We start from the raw sequence: 18,123 nt of genomic DNA on the forward strand, positions 1-18,123 counted from the left end.
CGCAGTCTTGCTTGTGAGAATCAAGTGTTGCCCAGAGGAAGCTGCTAGATTGTTTTTGTTATTTTTAGTAATGTTCAAAATGTTGTCAGAAATGGATAGCCCAACCCAGAACTAGTCAGCTGAGAGACAGGGATTGAGATGCAGCTCAAGAGTGGAGTGTCTGAAATGAGAGTTGGCTGACGCAGGGACAGGAGCTTACGTGGGCTTTAGTTGTCTGTACAGGTTTCTCTGAGAACCAGTTGTGACATCGTTCATATTAGTGGAGTAAACTGATGACTTCACTAGCCAGCTCGCTCCCACGTGTGCCATTCTGTTTTAGTGAAGACACCTGTCTGTCGTTGGAAGGTAAAATACAGGCAGGCTGCTGGAGTTCGGCTGTTCTGATGAGTGCTGCCTGGTGGTCCTGGAATCTGAGTTCCTGACTGTCCTTCAGGTGCAGCTGGGCCAGCGGGTATGTCCACACCGTCAGCGCTGGAGCAGGACAGACACTTTAGTGTTGGGCAGTGCCAGAGGTAGCCCTCCTTCCGGTCCGTGGTCCTGGCCTTCTAGGGTCTCATGGACTGTCGTTATTCCTGAAATGATTCGAGGGATGTGCAGCTTCTGAGTGATTTGGGGCAAGAAGAGAAACAACTTGAGTTGGAGGACATCTTCATATAAGTCATTGGTCTGTGAGGTGTTATACATAATACAGAGGGTGCCACTGTGTGGGCTTTTTCCTTCTAAAACCAATGACCCATCCCACTGTGTTGCCCTGACAAATGAAGCCCAAGGAGGGACGGTTTGATTTGGTTCCCATTCCCAGGGTCCAGTTTATTATGTTGGGGAAGTGATGGCATCAGGAGCTTGAGGCAGCTGCGCCCCCCCCCCTTGTGGCTGTCAGGAAGCAGCCATAGGGAAGGGCCACCTACATTTAGATGAGGTTTCCCCATCTCAATACACTTAGTCAAGAGAATGCCTCACAAGCATGCCGAGAAGCCTGTTTCCTCAGGGATTCTAGGTCTTAACCAGTTGACAACATTAACTACTTGGGGAATCGGTTTAAACACTTGCATTTGCATGGGCATTTTCTGAAAAGATTTTCAGGAAACTGGGGTAGACTGGGGATGGAATGAGGGAAGACTTATTTTCTGAATTGTGTTGGAGACACTGTGTGAGAGGGGGTTGTACAGAGTTATTCTTTGTTTAGTCCTTGGCTTCGCAGCATCTTCAGTATCTTAGACTTGGTGTCTCCACATCAGTGAGTCCCATGAGAAACAGGGCATCTCCTCCAGCAGTGGAGGCTCTGAGGCCACACACTTTCCCTTCTGAGGAGCAGCGCCTGTGGATGAGGCTGTGACCCTGCCACCTGCTGGAATGAATGCTGGTGCCCACGTGGAGCAGCCAGAACACTCCAGAGTGGAGGGTGGCAGGAGTGCCAAGGCTGGTGCCAAGGGGCCTGGTTTTCCTTTATGGCCTTGTGCTTATCCGCCTTCCCTTCTCTCCCTCTTTCTAAAATAGTTTTCGTTTCTTCTATTGGTGACTTTATAATATTGGATTCTATTATATGCTTCTGTCTTACATAGTTCCTTAGCTTCCCATCTTATCTTTAGACTGTGCCTTTTCTAAGAAGAAATTAGCCATGGCCCCCTCCTGTCTTCCTTCCACTCCTCGGTTTTTTACAATAACATTGTTTTGCTTATCCTGTCATAGCACAGACATTCTGCTTTTCAAGGCTGTTATGCCATCCAGATCTTGTCTGTACACCACTTCTACGACAGAGAAATCCATCCACGGCGTTTGCCGCGTTTGCGCGATGTGGATGGTACTGTCCTAGGGAGCCAGGAGCAGATGGTTTCGCATTCACCTGAGGAGAGATAGATACAGTTTCTCCTGTATCCTAGAGTGTCTTTGATGATCTAAGCAGGGCTTGCAAAGCTGTTACTGAAAACCCATTTTTCAGTCCTTAGCTGCTCTCCCCACCCCCTCACCCCCACCCTTCTCTGCCTATAAAAAGATTAAGGCTTAAAGAGACAAATGTTATGGAGGAAGTTACTGGATTGTGGTGGCCTTATGAGTTCCCCGTGCCCCCAGGGGGGGTACTTAGAGATAAGCACTTGGAGACCTGATATGGGTCCCTTGGTGTTTGACTGTGCTAGCGTTGTGCCAAAAAAGGCTGGTTAGAATGTCCTGTGGCTTCAGTTGGGAAACAGCTGTGTAGTCACAGCCCGGGCTCTAGCAAAATGCTTGTAGCTGGCTGACTGGACCTGCAGGAGAGTGAGGTGAGGATCCTGGAGGAGTGGGGAGACCACAGGTGAGGGAGGCTGGGCTTGCACTGCTGATGCCAAGACAGAGACTATGGTCCAGCAATAGGTGTTCCAGAGGAGCCAGTGGGGGCTTCACTGGTGGAGTGTCTGCAGCGGTGCTAAGACGGATGAAGATCATTAGATGATTGATAATGAGACCTTATCTATCACAGCAGGCTGAGGTCTAGACACAGCACAGAGGAAGTAGGACATGCAGTTGCCCCTTGCCATCCCCATGCAGCCACGCTTATTTCCCACAGTGATGGGCCCAGTGCCAAGGAGAAAAGCCAAAATTCAAATGAAATCCCGAGCTTCCACTGGGATACAAATATGGGCATTTTAAGGACCTACGTTTTAATTATGACTTGAAGTGGCCAGAGGGCATTTTTCATCTTTCACTGGAAGAAAAGTCAAGGGCCTAGCCCTGAATTTCATCTCAATAGACGAGGGTGGCAAAGCTCACAGAGCGACTGCCACCAACACTGGGAAGGAACAGGTGACCTGTATCTCTCAAGTCCCCCTTGTACGCATTGTTTCCGGTGGTTGGGAGCATGATGGGCAGAGAGCAGGAGATACAATCCTGTGTCCCTCAGGCGAGCAGTGTTCTCAGCAGCCAAGCCAGAACACATTCATAGTCTTGTCTATTCTTCACTCTGCAGATGCCATATTTTCATTGGCTTCTGTTTTGGACCATGACTTCTAGTAATGACTTTTCTTCTGCTTTGTTAAAACACCATGACCAGAGGCGACTTAAGGGCAAGAGTTTATTTTGGCTTACGGCTTCAGCGGGATAAGAGCTCATCGTGGTAGGGTGGCATGACAACAGCAACAAGCGTGGTAGTAGAAGCCGAGAGAGCACATCATTAGCCACAAACACAAAGGGTGAACCGCAAGTGTGGCCAGCCTACGAACCCTCAAAGCCCACCTTAAGTGACGTACATCCTCCAGCAAGGCCACACCTCCCAAAGATCCTGCAGTCTCTGTAAATGACAACACCAAGCAGGGACCAGATGTTTAAATACTCGAGCCCCAAGCGGGGACTAAATATTTAAAATACCTGAGCCGATGGCGGGACAGTTCACAGCCAAACCAGCATAGTTTTGATGTATAGCTTTCTATTTCCTTAAAGTTCCTAATGACCCTTTGCTTTCTTGTGTGAGCAAAACAAGATATCTCATCTCAGATAGTATGTACCTGCTCCTTATCCTTTTTCTTAAGCGTGGGTTTACAAAGCTGTAATCGATGTACATAAATTTTACTTGTCTAAAGAACACAAATGGTTTGTGCAGGCACGTGCAAATGTCACTGTCGCCAGTTGCTGTCACCCCTGAAAAGAAACCCTGTGTCTTTTAATCACTTCCCATTTTGCTGTAGTCCCTTTAGTCCTATGAAAGCATTGATACCCTTTCTATCTATATATTTGCTTACTATGGATATTTCAGGCAAATATAATCACATCGTACAGGATGGGTTTTGAGAGCCAGCTTTCCCTTGGCAACTCCTTAGCATGACATTTTGAAGGCTTGTCCTAACACATGTTAGTACTTTTTCCTTTTTATTGTGGAATAATTTTTCCATTGTATGGTTATGATGTATTTTGTTTATTTCTTCATTGGTTGATGGGCATTTCTACTATTATGGTTATTATGGTTTGGCTATGAGGCACTTCTTAAAATGGCTTGTGTAGTGATATTTTATTTGTATTTTAATAAATAAAGTTTTCCTGGAGATCAGAGAGTAAAACAGCCCCACTGGTCAGCTTTACAGACCAGGCAGTGGTGACACACACCTCTAATCCCAGCAGCCATCTAGTTTGCCATAAAAAATGGGCAGTGCATGTCTTTAATCCAGTGCTGCACTTCTTCAATCCTAGCCCTAGAGAGGAATATAAGACAGAGTCTTATTCTGAGATTTCTGAAGGCAGGATTGCCATTTTGGACTGAGGTAGAGGTAAGAGCCAGTGACTGGCTGTTTCACTTTTCTGACCTTCAGGTTGAACCCCAATTTCTGTCTCTGCTTTTTATTAATCATGCTGCAGACTTGTGCCTGGGAGTTTGACTCCCCAATGGGGACAGGTTCTGGAAAGATTAAAGGTGAGTCACAGGGGTGTGTCTTTAGAGGATGGGTCTTGCACCATCCCTTCCCTCCTGACTCTTGTCTGCTCTGACCTGAGGAGTCTCTGTCACACATTCTTCATCTCACTGTTGCTGCAGAATCAGCAGAAGTGTGGACTGTGGACTGGCAGCCCTGAAGCTCAGCCTGTAACTTCCACCACCATGTTCGTGCCGGGGGTTTTGTCACAGTAACGTAAAAGCAGCACAACCCCACTGTGATCGGTAGTGGATGCTGTTTGTAATTTCTTTACTGATAGATCCTCATGCAGCTAAGGCTGGCTTGAATTCTCTGTGTAGCTGAAAGCAACCTTAAACTTTTTTTTATGATTAAAAAAAAAAAACCAAAACGTTTCCAGTCCTCTGAACTACATTCCATGGAGTGGAATTACTGGGTTGTGGGGTAACTAATGCTATTTTTTTTTTTTTGAGAATCTACTGACTTACTTCCCATTTCTATCAGCATATTCTCTCTGCGCTGTTTGTCTGTCTTTTTGGTCCTAGGCATCTTTTCTTTTCAGTGTGAGCTGGCATCACATTTTAAGCAACATTTCATATGCTTTTTTTTCTCCTCTTTCGGTCACTTGTATGTTTCGGAAGTAAATACTGGTTCACATCCCTCGCTTAAAAACTGGGTTATTTTCCCATATATGTGTCTTCCTGGGACATCAACTTTTTGTCTAGTTTGGACTCAGCTGTTTTCTAGGCGTCTGTGTAGATAACATGTATGCCTTCTCTTTATGTTCTTTAACGCCAGACATTGTTTCTCAGGTATTATTATTTTCTTCTGAATTCCTCTTTCATTTTGCCAGAGAACATCCTCACATAATAATGTTTAGAAAGTAGTGAGGGAAGAGAATCCACTCAGGGATTGATTATTTGGTGTATCTTTGTCTCCCTCTTCTACTTGAGTGATGTTTGGCTGGCTATGGAATCCTGCATTCAAGATAACCTCTGGCCAAACCAGAGTCACTGCCTGATCTCGCCTCTGCCTGTTTTTTTACATAGAGGAGAAACTTGATATTAAACCTGCTACTCCTCAGTATTTAGTCACTTAGTTAGTCAGTCTGTCTGTCCCTGAGGAGATGCTCTTACAATCTTTCTCTCTCTACCTTGATATCAATAATTTAATGTTCAAAAAAATAAAATTTAAGAAAATATGAAATGAACAGGAGTTCAAAGGTCATCCGAGAAACTAAGTATTCACTTTAACATTAAGAGAAGTGAATAAGTAGAAAACTGGTTAAAAAATAGAAATGCCGTGAACTGTCGTCACCTTTGAGGTTTTCTGATGCATCAGACAGAACTTGCTTTAGTTTCTACTGACATAAAACCTAGAACGTAAGCACCTTAGGGAGGACTAAAGTAGTCCATTGAGTGAGCAGGGAGACGACTTGATGTCTCTCTCCAGATCTGAAGTGTCTGACAACCCCTTGACAGGGTCACTCCAGGTGGGTGTGATCTCTCCTCTCCTCCGACTTTAGAATAGTCGGTGAAAGATTCATGTGACCTGAAGAGAAACCAGAGTGGCAGTGAACTCTTGATTTGAAGATGTATTTCTTAAGCACTATTTTCTCACTATTTTCATAATTATTTCCTTCTCTGATCGATCTAGGTTCCTTCCTTCATTTTAATTTTTCTTTTTCTTTTTTTACATTTTATTTTATTTTCTGAGACAGGGTTTCTCTGTAGCCCTGGATGTTCTGGAACTCACTCTGTGGACCAGGCTGACCTCGAACTCAGAGAGATCTGCCTGCCTCTGTCTCCCAAGTGCTGGGGTTAAAGGGCTGTGCCGCCACCACCACCTGACTGCTCTTTCTTTCTTGAACATCAGATGGCTCAGTATAAACTAGGTCCTTTTGGATTCCATCTTTCTTTTATAATTTTGTCTTAATTTTTCAAAATTTCAGTTTTAATTATTTGTGTTCTCTACTTGGTTTTTTGAAGATTTATTTTTACTTGTGTGTGTGTGTGTGTGTGTGTGTGTGTGTGTGAGAGAGAGAGAGAGAGAGAGAGAGAGAGAGAGAGAGAGAGAGAGAGAATATGTAAGATCTATGCTCTCAGAGGCCAGAGGAAGGTGTTGGATTTTTAAAGTGTGAGTTGCCTGACATGGATGCTGGGAATTGAACTCAGGTCTTCTGCAAGAGTAGCAAGCACTTTTTTTTTAAATTACTGATTTTATTGCACTATACATCTTTCTCCACTCCCTTCCCTTCCTCTCCCCCCCCTTCCACCCTCTCCCATGGTCCCCATACATTGAATTTACTCAAAAGATTTTGTCTTTTTCTACTTCCCTTGTAGATTAGATCCATGTAAGTCTCTCTTAGGGGGTCCTAATTGTTGTCTAGGTTCTCTAGGATTGGGAAATTGTAGGCTGGTTTTCTTTGCTTTATATCTAAAAGTCACTTATGAGTGAGTATATATGATAGTTGTCTTTCTGGGTCTGGGTTACCTCACTCGATATGATGTTTTCTAGACCCACCCATTTGCCCACAAATTTCAAGATGTCATTATTTTTTTTTTCTGCTGTGTAGCACTCCATTGTGTAAATGTACCACATTTTCCTTATCCATTTTTTTGATAGAGGGGCATTTAGGTTGTTTTCAGGTTCTGGCTGTGACAAATAAGGCTACTTTGAACATAATTGAGCACATGTCCTTGTGGTATGGTTGAGCATCCTTTGGGTATGTACCCAAAAATTGTATTGCTGGGCCTCTAGGTAGATTGTTTCCTAGTTTTCTGAGAAATTGCCATACTCTTATCCAAAGCAGCTGTACCAGTTTGCACTCCCACCAGCAATGCAGAAGTGATCCCTTTATCCCACATCCTCTCCAGCTTAAGTTGTCATCAGTGTTTTTAATCTTAGCCATTCTTACAGGTGTAAGATGGAATCTCAAGAGTTGTTTTGATTTGCATTTCTCTGATGGCTAAGGATGTTGAGCATTTCCTTAAGTGTCTTTCAGTCATTTTAGATTACTTTGTTGAGAGTTCTCTGTTTGGGTCTGTACCTCATTTTTTTTATTGGACTATTTGTTCTTTTGATGACCAATTTCTTGAGTTCTTTGTATATTTTGGAGATCATACCTCTGTCTGATGTGGGGTTGGTGAAGATCTTTTCCCATTTTGTAGGCTGCTGTTTTGTCTTGTTGACCATGTCTTTTGCTTTATAGAAGCTTCTAAGTTTCAGGAGGTCCCATTTATTAATTGTTTCTCTCAGTGTCTGTGCTGCTGGGGTTATATTTAGGAAGTGGTCTCCTGTGCCAATGCATTCAAGTGTACTTCCCACTTTCTCTTCTACGAGGTTCAGTGTGGTTGGTTTTATGTTGAGGATTTGGACTTGAGTTTTGTGCATGGCGATAGATATGGATCTGTTTGCATTCTTCTACATGTTGATATCCAGTTATGCTAGCACCATTTGTTGAATATGCTTTTTTCCCATTTTATATTTTTTGCTTTTTTGTCAAAAATTAGGTGTTTGTTAACTACTGAGCCTGGTCCTGCTCCTCTTCAGTTCTTAATTTACCCTCTAGGTGTTTTCTTGAATTTTGCTTTTTTACCATGCTATAGTAGTATTTATTTCATAATTCTATTTTATAAAATTATTAACAACTTTAAATCACTAAATCATTCTTTCCATAACAGTTGTTCTTGTTTGATGTATGCTACGTTTTCATTTCTCCTTGAAGATAGATAATTGATACATTAATATATTTTTATTATCTGAGAAGTATGTTTTCTGCATTGTAGTGAGTAGTGTTGTTTGACTTTACCTAGAGAGATGCAAACACATATCTCTTCAGTCCCAGAAAGGGAGTCAACCACGTATCAAAGAAATGTTAGCAGTAAGTATGTATGAAATGCCATAGGAAAGCTGTTAGTTTATAAAATAAATTTTTTTTTAAAGTTTATTAAATTATAAAAGTTTCCATTTCCGCTCCCCTCCCAACGCCCTCCTACTCCCCCACTCCCTCTCCTAAAATAAAATATTTTTGAAAACTACGTAAGAGCATATCTGACACTTTAAATATTAACATCCTCCATTGCTGACTTTGAAACAGACTCTCTGGAGATTTGAGGTAGGATTAATGTGCTGGCTAGTTTTGACTCAACTTGACACAGCTTTGAGTCATCTGAGAGGAGGGAGCCTCGACTGAGAAAATGCCTCCATAAGAGTGGCTGTAGGCAGGCCTGTAGGGCATTTTCTTAATTAGTAACTGAAAGGGTAAGACAGCCCATTGTGGGTACTGCCATCCCTGGGCTGGTGAACCTGGGCTCTATGAGAAGGCAGGGTGAGTAAGCCATGGGAGCAAAGCAGTAAGTGGTACCCCTCTATGGCCTCTGCATCAGCTCCTGTCTCCAGGTTCCTACCTTGTTGAAGTTCCTGTCCAGACTTCTTCTTGTAGGAGTCCGCCTGTGTGTTCCCAGTGGCTTAAACTCCTGAAATAATCACACAGAAACTATATTATTTGCAATACTATTTGGCCAGTAGCTTAAGCGTATTTATGGCTAACTCTTATATCCTAAACTAACCCATCTCCATTAATCTGTGTATTGCCACATGGCTGTGGCTTACTGGCAAAGTTTGGGTATGTCTGTCTCTGGTGGTGACTCCATGGTTTCTTCTGACTCTGCCTTCTTTCTCCCAGCATTCAGTTTAGTTTTCCCCGCCTAGTTCTACTCTGCCCTATCAACAGGCCAACACAGTTTCTATTTCATTAACTAGTAAAAGCAACACATAATTTGTTTGTGCCATAACAAATACAGCTTGCCTGAGGATCAGAGTGTAGGGCTAGCCACTAGTTATAGAGGTCAGGCAGTGGTGGCACACACCTTCAATCCCAGCACTCTGGAGGCAGAGGCAGATGGATCTCTGTGAGTTCAAGGCCACCCTGGGCTACAGGAGATTGATCCAGTCTAAAAGAGAATCAGAGCCAGGGGATGGTGGCTCACACCTTTAATCCCAGTACTTGAGAGTCACTTGCCGTTAATCCCAGCACTAGGGAGGCGGAGACAGGAAGGAATATGGCTGGGCAGAGAGAGGACTAGTACACGATACCCCATTCGATCTGAGGGTTCAGTAGAGGGAAGAACTAGCATCTGGCTGCTCTGTTTCTCTGATCTTTCAGCTTTCACACCCTAATTTCTGACTCCAGGTTTTTATTGTTAAGACCAATTAGAATTCTCACTACAGGAGACCCCTTGTGGAATTACTGGGTCAGAGCTGTGTTTAAAGGCCAGTAATGCTCCACCATGCTTGTTTTAGTTTACAGTGACTTCATCAGTAGACTCCCTCAATTTTAATTTTAAACTTCCTTTTATTTCCAGAGGGATCTGATGGCTGCCCATGTCTGAGTCTTTGGGCGTTCTGATGAGTAAATCTTGTTATGTTTACCTTTTCCTTGTTGGTGTTGTGCAGTCCAGTTCCTTGGGACCCCCGAGTCAATTCTGCCTTCCAAAGGCTTGTGCTTTTCCCCTGTTATCTGTCTTTTAAATTTCTGCGTTTAAAGATCCCACATTAGTGCTGTTTTGGGGTTTAGCATATTAGTTACTGAAAAAAACCAAAAGAACATTAAAGTGAAATCTTTAAATGCAGAAATTTAAAAAATGCTGAAAAACCCTCAACTCATCATGTAAAAGTTCGTTTCAGGAAGGGGTAGAGAGAGAACTCAATGGTTAAGAGCACTTGCTGCTTTTGCAGAGGACCAGGCCTGGTTTCCCAGTACTAATGACCGCTCATAAACCCTCTGCTACTTCAGTTCCAGGAGATCTGATGCCCTCTTCTGGCCTCTGTGGACACTGCACCCGCACAGTGCACTTACACACATGCAGGTCAACACTCCAACACATAGAATGAGAATAAAATGTCTAAATTCATTTTTAAACATAATTATTTTTAAGCTGATGCCATCCTGTAGTTCCTGGAGCCATTTATCATTTAGATACACACAGGACGCTTAAGTTCTTCTTGAACTTGGAGTCAAATGAAAGTAAAGAACAATTATAAAATTCCTTAGGCAGGAGGGAAAGGTCCGCCTGTTTCTAGAATGAAATTTAGAGACACTCATCGTTACCAAGCTATGGCAGGCATGGGTATTTAATGATGCTGTGTGTTGGGATTATGGAAAACACTCAACTAGAAGGTCTAGGCAAACCCAGGGCATTGCTTCTGGGCCACCTCAGGGTCTACCAATATTCTTTTTGGGGGCCACTTAATTAAGACCTAGATTTAAATGGCATCTTAATCACAAGAAATCTGAGTAGAGGCAAATTTATAATACCAAATCAAAATAATCATACCTTTAGATAATAGTATCTGATATAAGTATTCATAAAATGCTGATCACATTAGTAAGCCCATGTGGAAGGCTCCCCTAGGAGGACTCTCTGGATTTTGGATTGCACACTGCGACACGCATCCTGACCAGCAGGAATGAATGCCACTAAAAACGAGAATTCCTTCCCTGGTCACGTCTTTATTCGGAGCATTTGATTGAGGAAAATTGGGGGAAGGGAAGATAAAGCAGGGATGAGAGAAAGCTTAGAGAGAGGAAGTAGAGCCCAGAGGCAGCTGCTTTTAAACGGTGGAGAGGCTTGAACGCTGTCCTGATTGGTTAATGCCATTCTGCTGGTCTGAGCATGTGCAAGCAAGGGTGCAGGCAAGGGTGCTCAGCCCCACGTGGCTAAGCCAGGTATACCTCCAAACTGCAGGACCACCTGTGCCTCCAGGTGGCTTCCTACATCTCCCCCTTCTACTGTAAATAAAAGCAATAAGGCAAAACTATTTTCCAATCTGGTCCCCACCTCATGATGTGTAGACTGATTAAAGAAAAGAAAAGCAAGACACCCCCTCCGCCAATGCATACCTTCCTCAGTGTAATGGGACTATCTGGTCCCTTGAGGGTACAAAGGCTATGCATGGCTAATTGTCTATGAGCTCTTTTGAAGCTGAGAGTCAAACCTGGGGTGAGGATACATATTCCAAGGCTGCCAAGGCCTGTGCCATGAAGACCTTGTCCCACCTCACTTGGGCTAGCAGGTAGCACACCAATCAAAGACATACAGCACTTCCACCTAGACACAGCATGCCAAGAATATCTCTGCTCCCACCCATTCCTAAGGAAGGAAAAGGCAAAATAGAGTCAGTCAGAAAATTGTTAAGAGATAAGAGGTTGCACAGGGTGCTGCTCAAGTCGATGGTGTGAAACAGCTGTTCTCGACACCGCCCAGAAGGTCATCTCTGCTGCCTCCGCACGAATCTTCCACAGCAGGACACTCAGCATCCACTGGGTCATCTTTCTTCTTTATTTCTCTTGTCAGTCTTGCTGGCATCCAGATGTATGTCAGCATTCCTAGAAAAACATAAACAAAACTCTCCTCCCAAATTAACATTTAAGAGTATTAAAAACTCTCAGTGTAAAAATTCAGCACAATCAGTACTGGAAGTAGGCTGGTTTTGAACTTAGAGACCTGCAGGTCTCTGTTCCAAAGAGCAAATCTTGTTTGCCTGTGCCATTAAAAGCAGGCCTTAGAATTAGATGGAATTGCTTTCAAACAGAGCGTCTCTGTCTGTTGCTGTTTTTCCAGCAAAATTTTGAATTAAAGAATGCAAGAGAAATCCTTTCTCTGGGGGAAGCTGTCACTGGTAGTCCCCCTCTATTGTCTAAAACCAAAACAGTTGTCACTGGGAATTGAATTCATGACCTTTGGAAGAGCAGGCAGTGCTCTTAACCATTGAGCCATCTCTCCAGCCCCGCATTCAAATGAAAAAACCTCTAGGTAGCATTGTTTATTCCACCCGTTGCTTGAGGCAATAGATCTGCCTTTGTTATCTAGGATACGGTAACCAGGTTGACATGCCTTTATTATGATAATTACGACCAGTTCAGCAAACTTTAGCATAGCCAAATGGAACCAGAGCCATTTTTAGCCTCAGAGACCCTCACAGTCCCAGGTACACTGTAAGCCCTCTGGCCCGGCTGCCTGTGGCACCGTTCTCATTTCCGGCACCGCCGTGACATCCTCCAGGCCAGGCACCAACTTAGCCGGCGCAACGTGCCCCCCACCACAGCCACAGAGCAAAGCTCCACTCCAACTGCCCTCCAGCCCCAGCTGCACCCACTCCGAGCCCAAACCGGTGTACGGAGCAAAGCGGAACTCAGAGAAGCAGGCTTGCTGCTCTGTAATCACTGAAAGGACCTCATTTAATCTTTTAGGGAATTTGGGCGTCATTAATCTCTCTGGCTGCTTCCTGCTGAATTGGGGACGATGTGAATTTTGGGGGATAAATGTTTTTATCTAACTGAATTTTTTGGCAACAAATGTTTTTATCTGACTGAATTTTTTGGCGGCCGCGGCTGAGGCGTGGCCCATACAAAGGCATGGCCCCGCCCCGGGCCGTGCGTGGGCTCGCCGTTTATCCTGTACCTGCCAACTGTGCACCTGCCTCACCTCAGGCATTGAATTCGCACCGCTGGCCATGACTCTTTTCCAAGCTCCGGCGAAGGGGGCATCCGCCCACCCGTGGGGGGGCCTCTCCTGCCCGGTCTGCCCGCGCGCGGGAGGGCCCGGTTAGGGCCGCGGGGGCCCCAGTCTCAGACCTTCCCAGGGGCCGGGGAGTGACGAGCACTCAGCATGTGGCCCCGCCGATGAGCTTCCTCCGCCCACCCATGTTGCTATGGAAACGCGGTTCAGAGTTTGTGCTCAGAGCTCAAGTGCTGGGATTAAAGGCGTGCGCCACCACGCAGGCTACTTCCTCAATCAAAATTAAAGTTTTCTGTACGTGAGAGCCAGAGACTGAGCTCTCTTAACAAAATTAGGCGAAAATCACTTCAAAAACTGTGTGGCTCTTTAAGAACAGGGAAGGCAGTCTTCGAACACGATCAAGCCCGCCTCCCTACGAGACTGTTGCCCCTAGTCTCTTATCAGCGGGTTGGGACGGAAGCCGCGGATCTCCCAACCGTAAACCTCGCTTTTTTTTGCTGCTGTTTTTTTTCACACTCCTCCTGCACTGAACTTAAGGGATTTTCCCTCCCCGTTGCTTTCTGTACCTTCTTTCAGATACCTTAACTTTGATTCTTTCTATTTTCTTTTCTTTTTAGGCCTATACTTTTTCCATTCTTTTTCCTCCCCTTTCTGGAGGATTTAACTGACGTCATTCACCGCTCCACGTGTTCAGAGTTCTGAAATTCACGGCTCTCTGTCCGGTGTCTGATCTCGGCTTTTTCTTCCCAGGCTTTCCTGGGCGCTTCCTTCTCAGGGTCCCTCGGCGTCCCGGGTTTCGGCACCAGTTGCGACGCGCATCCTGACCAGCAGGAATGAACGCCACTAAAAACGAGAATTCCTTCCCTGGTCACGTCTTTATTCGGAGCATTTGATTGAGGAAAATTGGGGGGAGGGAAGATAAAGCAGGGACGAGAGAAAGCTTAGAGAGAGGAAGTAGAGCCCAGAGGCAGCTGCTTTTAAACGGTGGAGAGGCTTGAACGCTGTCCTGATTGGTTAATGCCATTCTGCTGGTCTGAGCATGTGCAAGCAAGGGTGCAGGCAAGGGTGCTCAGCCCCACGTGGCTAAGCCAGGTATACCTCCAAACTGCAGGACCACCTGTGCCTCCAGGTGGCTTCCTACAGCACACCTTATTCTTAAACATCTCAGGGTGGTATCTCACCTCTCCCTGCAGCTCACCATCTAAGATAAAAGTTGTAGACAGACATTTCTCTTTCCACCCTGGACTTTCCGTTTCTTCAGAAGGAGTCTGCTTCTGTGACTTCACTGGCCCAGTTTGTGGCACTGACCAGAGGAAGACTCATTTGACCGCAAGGATCTGAACTCAAAAAGTAGAAAGCATGGTCTAAATCCAGGCAAAGTTTGAAGAGACATTGCGTCAGGCTCCCAGCTTAGAACAGATAGCAGAATTATAGTATGACATGAGGTTAAAAAAGGGACAGTTCCAAGCATCCATGCATGCTGTGGGGAACATACTGTTACTTGTCTCTCAGCCCGAGCAGTGAGCTGTGGTCAGCATCCAAAGGTCACCATCCTGGGCAGGACCTCGGAGAGGGCCCATGGTTCTCCCTTGAGGGCACAACTGGCCCAAGATGTAAAGAAGGAGCTGGATGGCCAGTTCCACAGCCTTCTTTGCTTTCCCCCCTCTTCTCTCTGTCATGGCCTCTCCATGGCTGAACTGCACTAGAGGCCAAATGCAAAGTACCTCAGAGCAAGTTCCCACAGATGGAGAGGAAAGGGAGGGTGGGAAGGGGAGCTCACAGACGAGAAGAGTGAAAAGCTGGTGCCGGGCCTAGTGACATTCTTGCCAAACTCACTCTGTAATAACAAGCTGTAATAACAAGCTTCCTCCTCCAAAGAGGGAATGTCCTTTGTTCTTTTTATTCATTTATTGTTTTCAAGACAGGGTCTCTTTGTAGCCCTGGCTGGTTGGTCTGGAACTTGCTATAAGAGCTGGATGACCTTGAACTCACAGAGATCTACCTGCCTCTGCCTCCCAAGTGCTGGGATTAAGGACATGTGCCAACACTGTCCGGCTAATATGTAATATTTTTCTTTTTTTTAAGATTTATTTATTTATTATGTATACAGTGTTCTGTCTGCATGTATGCCACCAGACCAGAAGAGGACACCAAATCTCATAACAGATGTTTGTGAGCCACCATGTGTCTGCTGGGAATTGGACTCAGAACCTCTGGAAGAGAAGGCAGTGCTCTTAACCTCTGAGCCATCTCTCCAGCCCTCATATGTAATATTTTTCAAAGGACTTTAAGATAGGAAAATTTGTATAAATCATTAGTTTCTTGAGATTGGTAAGGACAAAGACCCATTTAACAGGTAGGAAAAGCAATTCTTGCAAATTTGCACTGGATCCTGGTCCCATATTTCAGATTTCTATAAAGAAGAAACAAATCACCTGTGGTGATATTTTAAAGGAAAGAATGATTAAAATATATGAAACATAAGAAAAAGCTCCTCTTTCTGGGGTCGGTAGTGCCTGAAAAAGGACACCTGAGATTGTCCTGTGGCTTCCACATGCATATATGTGTGTATACATACATACATACATACATATATATAATATTTTATGTTCATGAGAGTATTTTCTCATAGTCTGTGACATACTTGTTGATTTTATTGTGTCTTTTGATGAACTTAAGATTCTGTTGAGTTTTGGGGTCCAGTGTTGGGAGGGATGGGTCTTCATACATTTTTCCATGCAATGGTGTTAATTTCTAGTAATAAAGATTAGTGATTACACTGATGGTGATACACGCCATAACGACATTTTCTTATCAAGGTACCTTATCTTGAAATAAAAGAAAATTTCCAGAGCCCGGTTGAAGTCTTCTCTGTAATCACACTAGTTGTGTGGCTGGGTCTGAAGACTGCAGGCCCGTTACGGTTCTTCACATCACAACTGCCTATGTGGCAGCTATGTGGGAAGATTGCACTCTGCCCTTGGCCAGTTCTGCATCCTCCTCTCCCCACGAGCGCTGGCAGGAACGATACAGTGCAAAGGGCATGTGCTGTAAGCTGCTCACATCAGCGAGGATGCCAGCTTGTGACAGTCACAAGGGCAGCTCCTGCAGGATTTCCCAAAGATTTGACAATGGCTTTTGTGCAAAGTAACAGCGAAAGGAAAGAAGTCAAGTTCTATCGCGGAGGAAGACGGAAGCCTGCTTCCCCCAGGGACAGTGGCACCATGTGGCATTAACTGTTAACACAGATCTGAGGAGAGCTTGCTGGCCTGACTTGAAATAAGGAAGATGTTTTTGGAATATTGAAGTTTATATATAAACTCATTTGTCAGACGTCTCTGACATTATCAGCTATCTAAATGGGTGACTGGCTTTAATACTGGTAATTATTGACTCTGATGTCTTATATTTGCTTTTGCTTTTGATAAGGTCTCAGTTTTGTAGTAATCAGTTCTCAAGTTGAAAGACATGTTTAATCTCTAATTGGTACCAAGCAAATACTGACTTCTTAGTCAATCCTTAATTATTTGAAGTGATACTATTTTTAACTTTGGAAAAAAGTTCATGGAAGATTATTGAACAGTCTTTAGAACCTAAAGCTGTTTTGGACTGAAGCAAGAGCCTCTCCCCTTATTTAAATTTAGACACTGTGATTTTTGAGTGTTAATGACTCAACTTCTCACTCTTCCTGGGGTCCCTATAGACCCCAGGGGCTTCTCATCTGTCTCCTACAGTTACTGATCTGTTCCTGGGGTCCCCATAGACCCAAGGGCTCCACATCTGCCTCCTGCAGCTACTGGAAAAACTCAGGCAAAATCTGAATGGCCTAAGGAGGAAATAGCTGGAGCCTAGTGTAAGATCCAGATAAAAGATCAAGGAGGAAAAACATTTGCAAAGAGGACAAAAATAGGAACCTGGGATTATTGTGAAGACTGAAAAGCACACAGCACTTAGAAATATGAAAAAAATTAAAACATGATTTCATTTTGTTTCTTAAAGTTTTGGGTTTTTCCTTAAAGTTTCCTTCTGAAAGGTAATGTCTGGCATAAATGCATGTATTTAATGTGTATCTGCACACGAGGCCTTCTGCATGTCTAGCCGTGTCCTTTCCTAAGCACCCGTTCTGTCTCATTGCAGGTGAACCTTTTCGTGCTTCTCTCTGTGGTCTGCATCCTCTTAAATCTCGCAGGATTCATCCTAGGCTGTCAAGGAGCCCAGTTTGTGTCCAGCGTGCCCAGGTGTGACCTGGTAAGCATCCTGCAGCATCAGCGCACTTGGGGCAGAGCCCAGGCTGTGGGCCTCACTGTTGGGCAAGGTACACGAACCGGGTGAAGTAAGCTAGGAGCAGCCTGCTGCTAGGTGTCTGCCTCAGTTGTTGGGCATTAGACCAGAGAGTAGCAGGTGGTCAGTACAGCGCCAGACCAGAGCGGTGTGATGCAGATGCCAGGTAGGGGCGGATGAATGAATTGATGTGCCCGCCTCATCTAGAGAGCAGAAGATGGGTACCACCAGAACCCAGGTCAAAGGTCCTTTATCTGAAAGCTTTGGAGACCAGCGTGTGAAGCCTTTGAGATTTTCTGATTTTGGAAGAGAACCATGAAGCATAGACCATCTCTTAGGTAGCATGTATGTGGCATCTGGGACAGGAGGCTATGATTTCCAGAGCTTTCTGGATCGCACGCTTGTGGACAAGCAGCTATTAATTTACAGAGTTTCTGACTCAAAACAGATTTTTATAGAGTCAACATTGTGATGCATGCCTTCAATCCCAGCATTCAGGAGGCAGAGGCAGGCAGATCTCTGTGAGTTCAAGGCCAACCTGGTCTGCATAGTTACAAGAAACTCAGGTCTGTGTAGAGAGGCCTTGTCTGAAACAAAAACAAAAACCAAACAACTCAAACAAATAGTTTTTATAAATTGTGGCAAAATGCTTATAAAACAACCCATTTTAACCATTGTTTATGTACAGTTCAGTAGTGTCTACCAATACTCCATTGTCAATTTCATCAATTCGAAACTCCAAAGATGTTTGTATAAATAGAGTCCCACAGTTTTTGTCTTTTCGTGGGTAATGCCCTCAAGGGATAGCCACGATATAGTATGTGTCAGAATTCTCTTCCTTTTGAAGGTTGAATAATACTCCATTGTCTGTACCTATGATGCACTTTGTCCGTCATCAGCGGATGGATCCTTGGGTCGTTGCCTCCTTTTGTCCATTGTGTAGAAAGCTGATGTGACCAGGGGCACAC

General features: G+C 44.4%; 1 protein-coding gene, 1 long non-coding RNA gene and 1 pseudogene across 3 annotated transcripts in view; 1 reads left to right on the forward strand and 2 right to left on the reverse strand.

The window, feature by feature from the left end:
- The window catches only part of Entrep1 (endosomal transmembrane epsin interactor 1), a 59,847-nt gene that overhangs the window by 22,649 nt on the left and 19,075 nt on the right, over positions 1-18,123 (forward strand). For both annotated transcript variants that reach the window (XM_048438720.3, XM_048438719.3), the window contains one exon: positions 17,012-17,122. In XM_048438720.3, coding sequence (XP_048294677.2) covers positions 17,012-17,122 — 111 coding nt within the window. The remainder of the gene's footprint in view (positions 1-17,011; positions 17,123-18,123) is intronic.
- Positions 10,847-12,730, reverse strand: LOC148121353 (uncharacterized). Its single transcript, XR_015738254.1, has 2 exons — positions 11,413-12,730; positions 10,847-11,194 (listed from the first exon to the last, which is right to left on the reverse strand). It is a non-coding gene; the product is annotated as an uncharacterized LOC148121353 (long non-coding RNA).
- LOC148121354 (Nuclear RNase P) lies at positions 12,815-13,054 on the reverse strand (annotated as a pseudogene).

Source organism: Myodes glareolus, chromosome 7, assembly GCF_982192425.1.
Source record: "Myodes glareolus chromosome 7, mMyoGla1.1, whole genome shotgun sequence".
NCBI lineage: Eukaryota > Metazoa > Chordata > Mammalia > Rodentia > Cricetidae > Myodes > Myodes glareolus.